At 42.7% G+C, this 16,122-nt stretch overlaps 1 protein-coding gene across 3 annotated transcripts in view; it reads left to right on the top strand.

Moving 5' to 3' along the window:
• Nucleotides 1–202: 202 nt before the first annotated feature.
• arhgef9a (Cdc42 guanine nucleotide exchange factor (GEF) 9a) overlaps nucleotides 203–16,122 on the top strand; it is a 38,604-nt gene continuing 22,684 nt past the window's right edge. For 2 of the 3 annotated variants that reach the window (XM_019273984.2, XM_019273983.2), the window contains exons 1-5: nucleotides 203–506; nucleotides 1,736–3,427; nucleotides 4,584–4,922; nucleotides 5,735–5,861; nucleotides 5,972–6,078. In XM_019273984.2, the coding sequence (XP_019129529.2) occupies nucleotides 1,820–3,427; nucleotides 4,584–4,922; nucleotides 5,735–5,861; nucleotides 5,972–6,078 (2,181 nt within the window). In that variant the 5' untranslated portion in view covers nucleotides 203–506; nucleotides 1,736–1,819. The remainder of the gene's footprint in view (nucleotides 507–1,735; nucleotides 3,428–4,583; nucleotides 4,923–5,734; nucleotides 5,862–5,971; nucleotides 6,079–16,122) is intronic. The other variant, XM_019273985.2, reaches the window with a different exon arrangement.

Raw genomic sequence — 16,122 nt, 5'->3', positions numbered from 1 at the left:
AATAGTTTAGGATTTTAATGAAGTGGGGGATAATAATAGGATTTAAAGCACAGTAAATATAATAAAAAAAATATACTCAACTCTAAGCTTCTCTTTCAACATAGCACTTTGAATTAAAATAATTATCCATAATTTGCATGTGCGTCTGAGTGTGTTGGTGTGTGTGTGTGTGTGTGTGTGTGTGTGTGTGTGTGTGTTGCTCTGTCTGCGTGAGAGCTTTATCACAAATCAGAGTGTCGGCGTCTGCACGGGCTTACAGGGCAAGAGTTCACCGGTCTGTCCCCTAAACTCGGGGAGTTTCTCTCAGTTTGATGATAGCCGGCGAAGTTTGAAGGCAACCACGAAACACATGAGATCCACAAAGGAGTCGCTGTCCGCAGCATAACTTCAGCCTTACTCATGGATATAAGTTAAGCCCCCGGTCCAAGTCCTCTGGATACGGTCAAAGCCGGTGTTAAAGACGGTGTTTTCATTGACTTTTAGGACGATGCCCTTTTAAAACGGAGGTAAGTCAGCAGCCTTCACGGTTTTATTCAAGAGGAAATGCGCTCATTTTTCCGCGGGTATAACTTGATAGGAAACTATCTCACGTTTAACTTCTGCGGAGTTATATACATGTATTACTAAAACTGTTATAAGAAGCGTAAACTAACTAAAACGAGTTAAATGACTAAAAAAATGAAACGGCTGTCACGTTAATGTCATTTTTATTTTATGACGCCATATTTTAAAAGACATAACTTTCAGACGTCCAGCCCGACAAAAACAACAAAATAGTTTTTTTTCAGACGTCCAGCCCGACAAAAACAACAAAATAGTTTTTTTTTAAATGTGTATTTTAGTAGTTTATGACATTATTAATACCAAGCTTTGAAATATTATCACGTTATTAGAATAAACGTGAGTTAATTGTCAAGTAATGTTAATGAAAAGTCACATTTTATTATTTTAAAAACAAGACTTGTTAAAGTGATTGAGACTTTGCTTCTAAATTGAGGAAAACATTTTTTGATCTTTAGATAAAAAAAATGAAATAAAAAAAAGCTTTACAAATTAAATAGAAATTGAAATAAAAAGACCATCTTAAAATGAAGCCTTTGTTGTTGTTGATCTCATGTAACAACACAGATATGATGCTGGAGGCCCAAATTACACAAGAGGCTCCCCATACATTAAAGGGATTATGAAATGGAGGGGGTAATTAACATGTAGCACTTGCCTAGCATCTTCCTCCTCAGAAGGAGCTTATCTGAGCTATGATGATGTCACAGCTGGAGCAGGCCTGAAATAACCAGACATCTATGTAGTGAGGGTTTCCATGACAACACAGCCTCCTGGTTTAAATGGTGGATGGGCAGGAGGTGGTGGTGGGGGGGGGCTGTGTCTCAAATAATTACTTTGGATAATGTGGTCCAAATATGGGGGGCGGTGGGTGTTTGTCACTGTTGACTCATGGTACAAAAGCTTTTGTCTGAGAATCGTGAAATGAGACCTCTAAGTGTTTTAGCATTTAAGTAGCACTACACATCTATTGTTCTTGAACATTTGACCTCCTGTGTGGAATAAATACAGCTGACCATCCACTGAGAATATTTAATATAGGATATTTTTTGCATCTATGGCACATGTCTCCAGGTATTCTGGGCAAGTTCAGAAAGAATAAGCACGATATGAAAAGATAGGCTGTCAGTTTAATGTCGAACTCCTGAATAAAAATGTGGTTTTGTTCCTTCAGGTATTTCAGAGAGAGAGAGAGAGAGAGCGGCCTGAGACATGATGTCCATTGGAGCTGATAGCTGACACTGTAGAATGAGAGAGGATGGAACAGACAGACAGCCCTGCCCCTGAAAGCAACAACCCTAATGGGTTTGTCAACCGAGTGTTTAATGTTTCTCTGGATGTGGAGAATGAGACCAGCAGTGTTTATATTCAGGAGACCGGGCCAGGGCCAGCAGAGGGGAAGGGAGAAACCCAGGCTGCCTCTCCTCAGACGCCTGTCAAGGACAGACAGGAGGTCAACCGGAGGCCTCGTGCCACAGGGGGAATCTGGAGGATCTTGAACCGAAAGCGGGCTGTCTCCGAGCTGGAGCGCAGACCCCACTCCATGATCTTGCCCGGAGAGGCTTCAATCCCTAAACTCTCGTTTGCTGACAAAGTTCGCTCCTTCAAGAAGCTTAAATCTCCATCTGTGTTCAGAGGGAAAACAGCGAAATTGTCCACTGCCAAGTTCGGCAGCTCCTTTGTGGATGAGGAGTCTTTCTGCCACGACATTGGCACTCCTCAGCAGTCCAGCAGGGGCACACTTAAACACCGTGGCAAGAGGCACTCGTATGCGGGCTACACAGCAGAATTTGACTGCTCGTTCGAAGACATTGACCTCACGGCACCTATTGATGGCCACCAGCCTACTGTAATAGGAGAGGCTGTGACTCAGAATGGTTGTAAACCACCAGAAAGAGCTTGCTATACTAAAAGAAGCCACAACAATTCAAGCAACTGTAACAAAACAGCTGCAGGCTGTGAAGACCCTAGCATTAAAGGTAGCCCGAGCACCCACAGAGGTAGAGGAAGGAGGCACAAGGATGTGTGGAGTTACTTGAGGAGGATTTCCCTTCTGGGGAAGGCCAATCCCGTCTACTCAGAGAGGAGCTTTGACTCGGAGCTTCACTCTTTGGACAAGACCATGGACTCGGACTATGGTTCTGTTGACTTTGAGAGTGTCAGAGACTTTCAACCACCGCCCCCAAAGCACGCTGACACCAAGGGGCACTTTGGTGGCCTGTTCAAGTTTTTCAACAGTGTAGCAGAGACAGCCAGAAAATGGCGGACAACATCGCACTCCTTCTCTCCTCCAGAAGGTGAGAGGACTGAGATGAGCTCCCCACGGGCCCCACAGCGCAGAGTGGACAACATTCACAGTGTGTCTCTGACACTTCACAGTGACGGACTTCCAGAATCTCTGCCTGTTCCATCAACACCAGCGAATGCTAAATCCTCACACTCCAGTAGCTTGGACAGTGAGGTTCCAGCACCTGCAACAGGTGGACGATCCCCAAAGGTGGTCCTGAAAGGTTTTAGGTCATGCCCAGGATCTCAAGCTGTCAATGGTCTTCAGAGTTCTGATGACAAAGACAAACATATAGACAGAGAGACAAACCATAGGTCTATAGCAGTAGTTGAGAATCACACCTACGAGTCAGGTCCAAACACAGAGACTAAAAAAGAAGCAGAGGTCGAAAGGGACACATTAAACTGTCTCTGTGAAGACGAAACGCTAAAGGAACAGACAGGAAATGAGCAGGATTCCAGGGATGCTCCACCTGACTCCCACCAGATACAGGAAGTGAATGTCCAATCACAACAAGGTGATAAAGAGAGCACAACCAATAGTGTACCAACATCAGATTCCACAGAGGAAATATTTAAGGTATGTGACATCAAATACAAAATGAGCTGTGCTAATTACAAGCCACTGGATTTGAATAAATGTATTTGTCAAAGAAGTCCATAATTTGTGTTGCTAAACTACTGTCTTCTTCTTCTTTTTTAAAGAAAACAACAGCCTCATGTATAAATTGTCTTCTTTTTTAAAGAAAACAACAGCCTCATGTATAAATTGTCTCACATTTATGCCATAACTAAGTTCCATTGCAGGCTTTTTCCACATCATTAACATTGCCAAAGGCATGCATCATGTAATTACTGCTTAAAATATCATTTATGTAACTGTTTTAACCATGACCATTCTGTTTTTTCTTAAAATCATCAGCAATTTAAATGGTACCAGAGCTGTTACTCATGATATAAGCCCTAGGTGTGGTTCATTAACCGTCAGGGAGAAACAAAAACATTCAAGATAGTAGCCTGTGAGGACATGAAGTGGGCACAGTCTCTTCAGTTGTCCTTTTGCCCCATCTGTTGGAGAGAGGAGGAAACAGCCAGTTACAAGTCCAATGGTGGACAACATCATATTAAAGGAATCTGTCCTTTCCTGCTTAGCCAGGGAAGTGTAGCGTTCAAGAAAACCCTATTTCCCATAAAGCCGGCCGTGTGTGACTGCCGTAGCCCTAGAGCTCCGTGACGTCAGGGCTTCATGACGGCACCCTTCCCTTCTCACTCCAGTGGAGGCATTAGTCATCTCCCTTCTAGTCACACCAGCGAGTCAGGACGTGTTAGCCCCAACTCCTAATGACAAAATGAGATGTGACATCTCAATACTCTCATAGGGGTTTATTATGCAAGGGCAAGGGCTGTGGGAATCTGTGTTTCGGGAAGTGTGTTAATGTGTAGTCTTGCAGTAATGCCAGGAAAATTCTCCTCCCTAAGCAACGACTGTTGACATTAAATTCACCTGTCTATTGTATTTTTTTACGTCTTTAGCTGCCATTAATGGGCAGTTTTAACACCTGTGGCTACCTACTGATTCACTGTAATTAGAAACATGAGCTCTGGAATCTTTTAAAAGAAATTGTGAAGTATATTTTGTTGAATCCATAGAGTATTTCCTCCTTATTCCGTACACAAGAAATGCATTGTTGCACCATTATCTTGGCCAAACCGCTGAGTATCTGTGCCAATCACAGCTGTGTGAGCAGATTGCCAGCCAGACATGCAGCAGTGTAAGACAGCCGTGCCCAGCCATGCCCCACTCTAGCACAGAGAAGACCTCTGTACCTCACAAGCCCTTGCGGCCTCGTCCTCGCCCGGCCTCAGCTGTACTGGACCTGTGGAGGCCCAACCCCGACCGAGAGCTCTACAGCCATTATAGTGAGGTTGGCTCACTTTGCCGGCGGAGACGCAGGCCTGCTCCCACCATGCAACTTTCTCCGGGGCAGAGATGGAAGACTGCCCGCTCCAGGCCTTGCTCTGTCATAGAGACCAGTGTTACTAGGGAGACACAGTCCTCGGAGCTGCACCACAGAGTAAGACGTCATATGACAAACACGGGCATTTATGCATAATTTCACTGGGAGTAAACACTGATGTAAAAATGACAAATAAGCAGCCCCGTAAATATCCAAATACAGTATAAATGTACCTATATACAGTAGACACATCACATTCTGATGCTGAAAAAATGAAATCGGAGGGAACCGTCTTACTAGTAGTCTCCACCAACTCACTGATAAATATAGCACAAGCCCATAATGAATCAAACACACACTACAGACTTTGAAGGGCAGCCCAGTACTAACCTAGTATTTATACACCACTCACTGTTAGCTGCAACAATGCATGCCTGCTCTGCCCCATTTATAGAGGCCTGTATTTCTGGATGCTGCTTCTCCCTCAGCTCACCTCCCCCCTCTCCCTCTCTTTCACTTTCTCCCTCTCTCACCCCTTCTCTCTCTCTCTCTCTTTCTTTGTGGCTTCTCGTTCTCTCAGTCATTCTCTGTGGCCAATTTTCTGCCTCATCGCTCCCATAAGCTCTACCTCTCGTTGCCCTAACTCAGAGTCACTTCATTTTAACCTGAGAGACCGCCCGGTTGGCATGATGTATAGTCTCTCATGGTTTGCTGCAGGGCATGCACACCGACCAGTGCACCAGAATAGACTTGCTGAATGTGAAATACTTTAATTCTCTGCAAAAAAAAAAAAAAAAAGGGGGACAAGGCAGTAAGGAAGACATTTTTTTAATGTGAAGGGCAGGGGAATGTGTGTATTCAACCTTGTGTGCACCGACTCAACTCTGTATGGAATATAGGAGATGCCCTAACTACTCAGTACCCTCTAGGCCTTGTCTCGTCCCCCGGGTGTGTCACCGCTAGAGCCCCCACTCAGGGTAACTATCCAGCGGTGCCGCTCCCTGCCGCTGCCCCCCAGCACTCTCGCTGCCTTGGCGCTGCTCCTGCCTCAGTCAGGTACCATTACATGTTTCTATTTTACATTAATATGCAGACTGTCTATTGATGTGTGTTTGTTAAATTGATCATCTGTTTGCCTGTCCGTCTGCATGTGTCCGTCCCCAAAGACATGGGTCAGTCATCATCGTCGGTGCGCCTGAGGTCTGGAGGCTCTGGTAGCTGCAGGAGGAGGAGGCTGTTAAGACCTGGTTCAGAACCACTGCAGGTCAACGTTGTGAGTCAAACACGCACGTTCATAAACACACACACACACATAAATACAGATTTATCTAGTCATTGCTTTTATCCTTCATTCTGTCAGGCTTTCAAGACCTTTAGTGCGATTAATAAATCATGTGTACAGATTTATAAGAAATACTTTTAACACTATATGTATGGTGCACACACATGCACATCCACGTCACGTTAAGTCTGCTCACCTGTCGCATATGTGAGCAGATGCAGATGAGATAATAGGACGTATAATGGAATGACTGATAAATAACCTGTCACTGATACCGGCAATATGGAGATGATAAAGCACTGGTCGATGTTTCATCAGATAATGAAGGTAGTGATCCGTGGTGACGGTGGCCATGTGGATTAATGTCATCCACCACTCTTAGGCCATTACTCACCGTGAATTGGGCACCCAACATTTTTAATCTAAACGAGAGCCACATGCAGACAAACGGGCTGGATTTCAGAGCAGAAAAAGGGAACGACATTAAATCGTTTTCATATACCTGGTGTGCTTGAATCTATGAGAAGTGTAACGCGTCTTTGTCAGCTGTGTAAAATTAGCTTCAGACTACGTCGGAATAATACTACTCAGGAAGTGAAACCAGGCATTTCAGAATCAGTGCTTTGATGTGCAAGTGGCCTCGGGGGGATTCTAGTGGAAGGAGATGCAGAGTTTCTCTGAAACATCCTGACGGGGTAGTGAACATTTCTGGGGCTGTGTCCAACATCCACAGAACTGCAGTGCACAAGGTTTAACACTATTTACATTATTATTTGATCACGCTAAATTGAATCGCTGCTGAGTCTCAACATGCAACGTTTTATCGAATTTGTTTTCCTTCCACTGAGTGAAGATGAATGTTTCATAGCATAAAATGATACATACATATACGTGTACATATACCTGTTAATTAGCATTGAGTATTAAAGAAGTATTTTCCTCAGTTTAACTTAGGAATGAGTGTGCACAGTGTTGTGAAGCTATGTGGGTAGAGCTTTTCTACAATAGACTTCAATTCAAACCATTTACAAGCAGTCAGTGAGTATTAACTACAACATTTATAGTACAATAAATAGTCCATTTTCATGAGATAAGCTGTCTACTCCACTGGTGAATTATGAGCCCATGGCTTTCAGTCCTGGCATGCCTTTGCATTGAAATTTAGTAAATTATGTCTTTGAAGAGGTGATACTATTGCATTTAGGCTTTGATTATAACTTTCATTGCTGATCTAAATAGTGTTTGTGAGCCACTGCACGTTGTTGCCATGACACTCGCTGGCTCCTGTTCATCTTCTTGCTTCTATCTTTAGGCAGCCTTTTTAAGTGTGAGCTAAATAGAGAAAGTGTGTGGGTGAGAGAGAGACAGAAGAAGAAGAAGAAGAAGAAGAAGAAGAAGGGGTGGGAGAGAAACAGAGAGGGGAAGAGAGATGTTCCCTTTGTATATGCACTTTTGTGTCATGGCCCTTCCCTGGGGTAGGGAAAGTGGACTCGTAACACTGGAAATGTCGTGTGTGTGTGTGTGTGTTTGTGTGTATGTGTGCGCGCTTGAATGGAGAGGGAAGTTCATTTGTAGCGGGCTGAAATGCTGGGATTTGTGACTGCATCTTGAGTATAAAGGTACTATACATATATGTCTCTGTGTATCATATACGCACAACATGACGTAAACATGGTAACGCAGCTGTAGTGCAGTCACACGGATGGATGATGCTTCGGTATTTAATCTGTGCATTGCTGCCTTATTGCTGGTAAGTCATGCATTGTTTGTTTGGTACGGCTCTCATGTCAGTATCAAATCTGATGTTTGTGATACAGTGCAGTGTATGTTACAGCCTTCCTGTTAGGATGACTACTGGAGCCTTGAGGCCGCAGGCAGAGAGAAAGCATTCTCACTGCAGTGGATTAACTGCTAATGCTGACGCCTCTCTTCTCCCTTTCATTTAAATGGATTTCTCCCCCAGTCACTGCCCTCTCCTCTCCTCTCCTCTCCTCTCCTCTCCTCTCCTCTCCTCTCCTCTCCTCTCCTCTCCTCTCCTCTAACCAACTTGTTAATTCTTATGCAGATGAGAGGACAGTGTTCTCTGTGTTACTAATGCTGCGCCTGAAGCTCTCAACTTGTCAGAACGGGGGACTGTCTTATTAAGGACTTCGCGCAGATTAAGACTTTCATCAGAAATCTTATATGATTAAGTCCACGCTAACCTAGGTCTGTCTGGTCATAATCATATTATGCAATGCTATCTATTTATTATGAACGCATGAGTCAGCAGGCAGTGGATAGCTGGGAAAATAGTAGGGCAGCTTTGAAAAATATATTCGAGTTGAACATCGACTTATGTGCACACTTTTATGGAGCGGCAGTGTTTATATGTTAATTAAACCACATATGCATAGTTTCTGCTTGCATCCGCCTCCTAGGCCTCAGTCCCTCTTCACAACACTGACACACACACACACTTCACGCGCTCTCCTGATGTATTCAGAATTCGTTGGTCAGGGTGTATGAGTCATTGCATTGACGACCTCATTATTTGGTGAGAAATGAATAGCACCGGCTAGTGATATCTCTGTCGAACACACTGAATGTGTGGCATTTGCTTCACCCTGACTTTATTTTAGAGCCCTGTGAGACAAACCGTGGAAATAGGTCTTTTTCAAAATAACTGCAAGTATGCACAGCCCGCACTCTGAGCCACAGGCGACCTCAAATCTTTTATCAGTGATCATTCAACATCCTTCACTGTAGCCACCAGCTAATACTGTTTTATAGGATGCAGTGTGCTCTGAAAAATAGTAGTGCCGCTGACTGAATCTGAGCAGGTGGTTGTGTCAGCGCCTCACTAGACTGCTTCTTCGAAAGAACGGGTTTCTGTCTGTCAGGTGTGCGTCTTGTTGTTGTTGTACACATAGGCGTGCGGCTACATGCTCATGTGAGTGTATGTGGGTTACAGAGAGACAGATAGGCTCAGGGCCTTTTCTCTTGTATAACCGTCGAGAGGGTTTCCTTTGCTCCCTACAAAAGCCATTTTCACTTTTCTTTCAGATGGCTGCATGTTCCCAGGGAACGTAGGAACAGTGCTGTGTGTGTTCATTCTCTTACTCAGTGGTGTATCCTGTTTTACAGTATCTCCGCGTCTGTATTTTCATGCCCGTGCATGCACAAACGCACAAATGTGGCACATTGGGGTTTTATACCTCATCAGAGCTAGTATTTCCATCCTTCCATCATCACTCCAACTGTGTTATGCTGCTGCCACAGTGAGGACAGTGGCGATACATTGGTGGATGGTTTCAGTAATGTCACAACATGCAGTGTTTTTTGTCAGACTATTTAAGGCCTAAGGCACTCAGGTGCTTGTTATCCAGCATCAGTTGTGTCATTTGTGATAGTTTTCCCAGGCTGCTTAGGTGATTTTACCCACAGTCATCAGTTTCTACTGCTTGTATAATGCAGTGTTTATTTTCATGGCTATTTGACAGGTTTATATTCGGGTAAAGACTTTTCTGGTTTTAAGTGAACACAGAAGAATGTCACCTTGTGTTGGGTAATATGATGATCCCTTATTAACTGACAGCCCCATCTTAGAGCAGACACCCCACAGGCTAATATGTGCTGTAGTTGTCTTTCACAGAGTATTTATGTGAGTTTTTATGTCTATATTAGTTCCACTGTTAACTGTCACTGTAGTCTTTCTGGTTTTTCACAACCTTAACTTTTTGCCCAGCTACAATAATAGCCTTATTATATATTTCTATGTCTCATTACTACTAATTTCTCTCTACAATATATATATATATATACATTTAGTGGCACCTAGAAGTTTCTCAATATGTTCTCCGATCAATGTTCTTCCTCCTTTTCACTATATTGAAAGACAAGTATGTATTTTTTGTCAAATTAAACTGACTTTACCTGACATTACTACAGGGACAGAACAATTATTAAGTGTCTTCAGCAGAGAAACTTTTACTGAGCACAAAATGCTCCACATTTTGGACACTGCATCAACTCTCCCTTGCATCACTCATAGGCCAAAACCTTCCAGACAGGATATCTAATAACCTAATTGGCAGATTGCCACAAAGTTTTAAGTAGACTAATTTAATAACTTCAGTAGCAGCAGTTCATAAAATACAAAAAAATGATTGATGATGAGCAAAATAAATGATAATTGTTTAATTATACATTCAAAATCAATATTCTCTGAAGCTATGAGCATGTCATGTTCATGCTCAGCTCTCGCAGTGTCTACAAGTCTACAAATGTAACTAACAACAGAGAAAACTAGGCTGGCATGTATTTACACTCATCCGAGGTGCCAATACATTATTCAGACCTGATTAGGGGTTGCGATCTTGCTGCTTTGTCAACATACAAGCTAATATCTGTTAGTTGTTGTCTTGGGGGTTGTGTGTGTTATGCATAAATTGCATCTTTTAAACTGGGCTGACTCATTCTGTCTTACTTGGGAATTCCCCACATGTACACATTCAACGTTTTCCGTGTGCGTGCTATTTTCTGCAATGAAAAGAAACAACCATATTTGCAATATCCAGCATCTAACACATTAAAGCGTGAAATAAGTAATATATATCTTTATATAGCTTCATTTTAGTGAATCTAAATCAAAGCAACTACTGTGATCCAAATGTGCATTATGCTATACATAGCTCCGGCCCTGGTCAACTCTGTCCCTGCCCTCAAATAATGAGACAGAAGTTAACTGCCTGTACAGTGTTCTGCTAGTTAGAATGTATCCTGCAGGCCTCTGTGAAAGATGGGCTGGATTTTTCTGGCAGCTGCCACTTCTTGTGTACATTATTTAGCTTAACTTTCTGCCTCTGACCTCTATGGCTCCATGCTACACCACATGCAGCGTCAGAGAAAACCCTCCATCACTTACACAGATTATGCAACCGCCTCGCTCATTGTACTTGTTCCTTGCTCCCATCTCTGTTTTCTCCTCTCCACTGTTTTTTCTTCGCTCCTTTGCCTCGTCTCCCCCCACTGTTCACTCCATCCTGTTCCTCCCTCCAGGCATGTGAAAAGACCTGCTTCCTGCGACCTGTTGTGTATGCGAGTGTTTGGGTACGAGAGCGTGCAAAGTCTCTAAGTGCACTCATGCCTGTGTGCAGTCATATATTTTAGATGGCGAGCTTCTTAGCAAATGTTTTGCAGGACAGCACTATAACAGGTGGAGTCTATGAAGTCTTTGATGGTGGGAACTGACCTTTCAACTGGAAGTAAGGTGCTGAGAAACACAGAATGCCAAACAACCCTGCACCCAAATATCGTTTGACTGCAGAGTTTTGCATTTCAATCCGATGAGCTGCTTTTGAACTCTCGCGGTGTGAAAGCAGCGAGAATGTAAAATCATTTTAGCTCAGAGGACAGGTGGAGCTGTAGATTTTCATATTGCAGCCCGTCCTCCCCTTTAAAGTGAGTTACACATCTATGGCACCTAGTGGGCATGTTGGTGGATTAGAGTAGGTGAGTAGGCTGTTTATTGCCAACCACAGTGTTCCACTGTCTCTCACATAATGTGACTAGCCTCACGAAAAAAAAAGAAAATGTTACAATAAAAATCTAAATATACTCTGCTCCCAAAGAGACACGGAACAAATATCTAACAAACACTAGATGTGAACGCAGCAGCCAGAAAACTCTGGAAGGAAGGATGGGAAGGCACCAGTGCTCTTACCTCCCAGTGTTTTGGGCTGCAGGTGGCTGGCTGTGCTCTGATGAGTGATGACACTAGTGAGCACGCTCAGTACACTCGCAACAGCACAGTAGAAGTACAGTAAAGCAGTGCTGGCTTAGGCAACCAACCAAAGTCTTGCATAGGTCATTTGATTTTATCCCTCAACCGATAGCTGGGCTCTCAAATGACCAATCTTTTGGCTTGATTTAAGTCTGCACTGGCACAGAGGATGAACAGAACATAAATGAATAACTGTCTGCATTTTCAACAGTGTTCCTTAATGCTCCCTTTTTGTTGCAGTTTGCAAAAAGCTACAATGATGTCTTTGGGGAGCTTGTTACAGTGTCTTTTAGCCGAGGCACTGTTTCCCCACTCTATGGGAAATTTTACAGAAATTTCTGACTGACTACACCTTAACTGACAAGTGGAGAGCTTTAGGGATTTCAGTTTGAAAATGTTGATTTAATGCATCTTCTGCTCTTCCAAATCAATCAAAAAAAGGTGATTTAATGGAAATATAATGTCAGCATGTGTGCAAATGAAGTTAAGCTCACTATGTGGAGAAAAATAAATGTTGAACACTAAAACCACATTTCCGTAAAAATCTAAATCTAATGTTATACTACAACACTACAATGAAAAGTAATGAATATTATCCTCATCTTTTTTTTAAACAGTAAAAGGTATTTTAAGAAAATATGCTTATTGTAGAAAGTTAGATGAGATGATCAATACCAATCGTAGTTTAGCTTAACACACTTAATAGTAGCCCTCGGCTGAAAGACGAAATCTGTTCGCCAGCATGAGCATGTTATGTCTCCTATAGTACCTCCCAAGGAGTTACAGTGCCCTCCAAGAAATAGTCCCGCACATGTCCTATGTAAAATTTGACAAACTGAACAAGTAAGGAGTAAGTATCACAAAGTAAATACGTGTTTTTCACAAAATGCCGCACTATTCCTTTAACTTTTCCCGTAACATTTGATGGGAATTGTTCAGACAAGTACACGTTGTCAGAAAACACTCCCCCAGTAGCTCCAGTATACACTGACCGGCCGCCCCCATTACCACCTTTACTTACATTACTGAAAACTGAAAAATGATAAGTTTCTTAAAAGCAGAATTTATGGCAGAGTTGTTGTATTAGATTACATTGTACAAGTTTACCTAATGAAGTGGCTGGTCTGTGTGATTTGTAGTTTTAATAGTGGTACAGTACAGGTGAACAGTACTGAGTTTTCTGTATCGTATGCTTTCAGCCATTAATGCCACAGTTAACCTACTTTCCCATTGCAAATAAAACACAATTATCAAAGCAGCATAGTAATGAGTTTCCGTCACAGAAGAGTGGAAAACAGGTGAGTCGTGTATTTAATTAGCTACATGTTTTATGTTTCTCCACTGCAAGCAGGGCCTTCAGACGCCTGTTTTTATTCCACAGGAGAATTTATATACCCTAAATTCTGGTAGTGTTTATACAAAGACATGTCTTCTCTTTCCCTGCCAGAACTTCATGATGTTATGCAGACTCACTAGGGGCTGATATAAAGAACACAGTCGCAGGGCAAATTCATCTTGTTCCTCAGTCTCCAGAACACACAGATATTGCACTGGTTTATCATTAAAAAATAATTCATTTTCACTGGTCCCATGGCTATGTCATGAATGAGTAGAGATGTTTTTCCTGAAGCTGTTCGGTCTAGGAATGCTGTGATATCACTTGTGATGTCTTTAACCCTAATATCTCCACCCTACTTGGCATGACGCACCTCTTTTATCTTGTCTGTCTCTTACTATTTCTTAAAATTCACTATGCTCTGACCCACTGACTTGCCTTTACGCTAACAGCCAAATTGAGATGAACGAATAAACAGCTGATGTCTGAACAATGGTGACAAAACTGTGTTCAGGAAAAGTCCAGCCGATTTATTTTTAGGGCGCTTTGTGGCTGGAAGGCCTGCGAGGAAGCAGGAAGTCAGTGTGGTTGTCGTGGGGATGGGAGGGGAACAAAAGAATTGGAGCAGACTGAAGGGGAAATGGGCGTGGAGGCTTTGCCTCCCATTAGCCAAATACCTACTGACCACAAACAGATTCATTTGCACTGAAATATATAGTGTTATCCAGGGAGAGACTTTCCACAGGATTTTAGAGAAAATCTGCAGAAAGAGATGAGGTGGATAAAACTTAGCTTCTGTTTGATTCATGCACTGCTTTCTGGTGCTGGACTTAATCTTATGCTTCTAGTCCTGGAATATTTTCACAGTCTTTTGTCTAAAGGTGAGAGGAGCAAACGTTGTTCCTCATAAGACTGTCAGCGTAGCAATGATGGATGATGCCAATATTGCAGCAAACAACCACTCCCTAAAGTAGCAGAGCTTCCTGCCTTTATCCTACCAGGATACTACTAACTATTATGAGTAGATATTGCCCTGATGCATAAAATTATAATTATTGCTCCGCTGCAATGTTATAATTAATACAAGCTTTTTCGGCAGCATCGCATCAACTTTATTTAGGGAAGGTGTCAATGATGCGTTTTGTACTCACATCTGTTTGTAATATTTACTGACAGGATATTGAGGTGCACTCGAAGTCTGGAAAGAGTCCAGTTTGATGACCTCTGTTATTTACATCCAGAGGATGTTCTCCCATTGGCTTTATCGGACCGTGCTATTCAGTGTGCACTGGAGTAGTTGTCTCACGGGGCAAGATGTCCCAGTCAAGTGAGGAGTGAGCAGCTGCTACTCAGGGCAGTTTTCACGAGTGAGGGTGAAGTGTGAGATCATGGAATTGACAGCTTGATGCAATGGCTTCAGTAATAGACATTATATTGGACACTACGGAAAAACAGAGTACGCAATCACAAAGTTCCAGTACGCAGCAAACATCTAGAAAGCAAGATGATTAAAGAATGGCTTAACTGATTTCTGTCTTTTTATAGCATTCACATGCCTCCGTGTGCAATTAAAGTTTCATTGGTGGCTGTAATTCTTTATCCTTGTAAATACCACTTAACCCAATTTCAGCATGAGTAAATTGTAAGTGTATTACTATCTCTCTGCCACAGCTCAGCAAGGAAACACCACCAGCGGAAACACAAAAAGAGTATTTCATACTAAAAGGATGAAGGATACACAGTTTAACATGTGGTTCTCTGCTGTGGGAGATATTCTGCCATTTTTACAAACTCCCCTTCTCTTTTGTATATGTATGAGTATATTAGCATTGGTGTCTGTGCAGATTTAGACTTTCAGATGTGACCTTTGTTGTCTAAATGTCAGGGAGATTGGAGAGGGAGCCCACAGAGGTAGGGCAGGCTTATGTAATCTGCTCAGTCTGCGTTTCACACACACACACACACATGCATGCATGCGCGCACACACACACACACACAGAGGCACAGAGCAGGAAAAAAAACAAAAGAAGCTTGTTTGAGGACCGTTGTCATATCTCAGCTGTGATGCTACGTACAGCTCTCTGGAACTCACTGAAAGCCCAGCTTTCAGGAGCCATTGCTTTTATCAGCATGTATGTGCAGAAAGTGCCCTGGAAATTATTTATGGCTTTAAAAATACTGATATAGTGCACCCCTTTGGTGTTATTCTTTTAAACTTTATTCTGAGGCCTTTTGATCCACCCCAAAGCTCTCAGCTGAATGTGAAGACAGAGCATAGTTTGGAGAGGCGTTTTTTTTGTCTTGTGCATGTGTTGGATGGTTGACTAGTGCGGGGACTGATTCCTGTATGAAATCATTCATGGTTGTGTTGCGCTCTCTTCCTAATCTGCCAACAATGAGAGGCACGGACACCAGGACTGCAAGTGCTTCAGGCTGGGATTTGCTCATGTGGAATACAGTGCTCACCTGAAAAGTATCACTGCAACACAGAGGCCAAATAATGATGTGCATGCAGTCTGCGTGGGTTCATAGCGATTACAGTTGATCACAGCAGCAGTTTTGTGTGTCTAAATATCCAGAGAAACTTCTCAGGACACTCCTGTGGAGCACAACCCATTTCTCTGGTACCCATCCATATGCTCAGTATGTTCCAAGCAGTGACATCTTTGCCAAAAGATATCAACCCCAAGCTAGCAGCAACTGCAGTGTGTTTATTTAGCCTTATGCCAGTGCAAATGTGACAGTTTAGAAAATATTGAGCATATGGATTGGCAGCTTCAGGGGATGGTTTGAGCAGTTTCTTCTGAGATTTTGATACAATTTTCTTGCCATAAAAAGCTGAGTTGATTAATTCAAGGGAATAATATCTTCACACGGCTCATTCGTGACCTTTAAAATGATTTTGGATCAAAATGATATTGGCTGTGACAGTTTC

The sequence above is a fragment of the Larimichthys crocea genome, chromosome I (assembly GCF_000972845.2).
Source record: "Larimichthys crocea isolate SSNF chromosome I, L_crocea_2.0, whole genome shotgun sequence".
Lineage (NCBI taxonomy): Eukaryota > Metazoa > Chordata > Actinopteri > Sciaenidae > Larimichthys > Larimichthys crocea.
The sequence above is the reverse complement of the archived record's forward strand: the minus strand, read 5'-3'. Positions and strand labels throughout refer to the sequence as shown.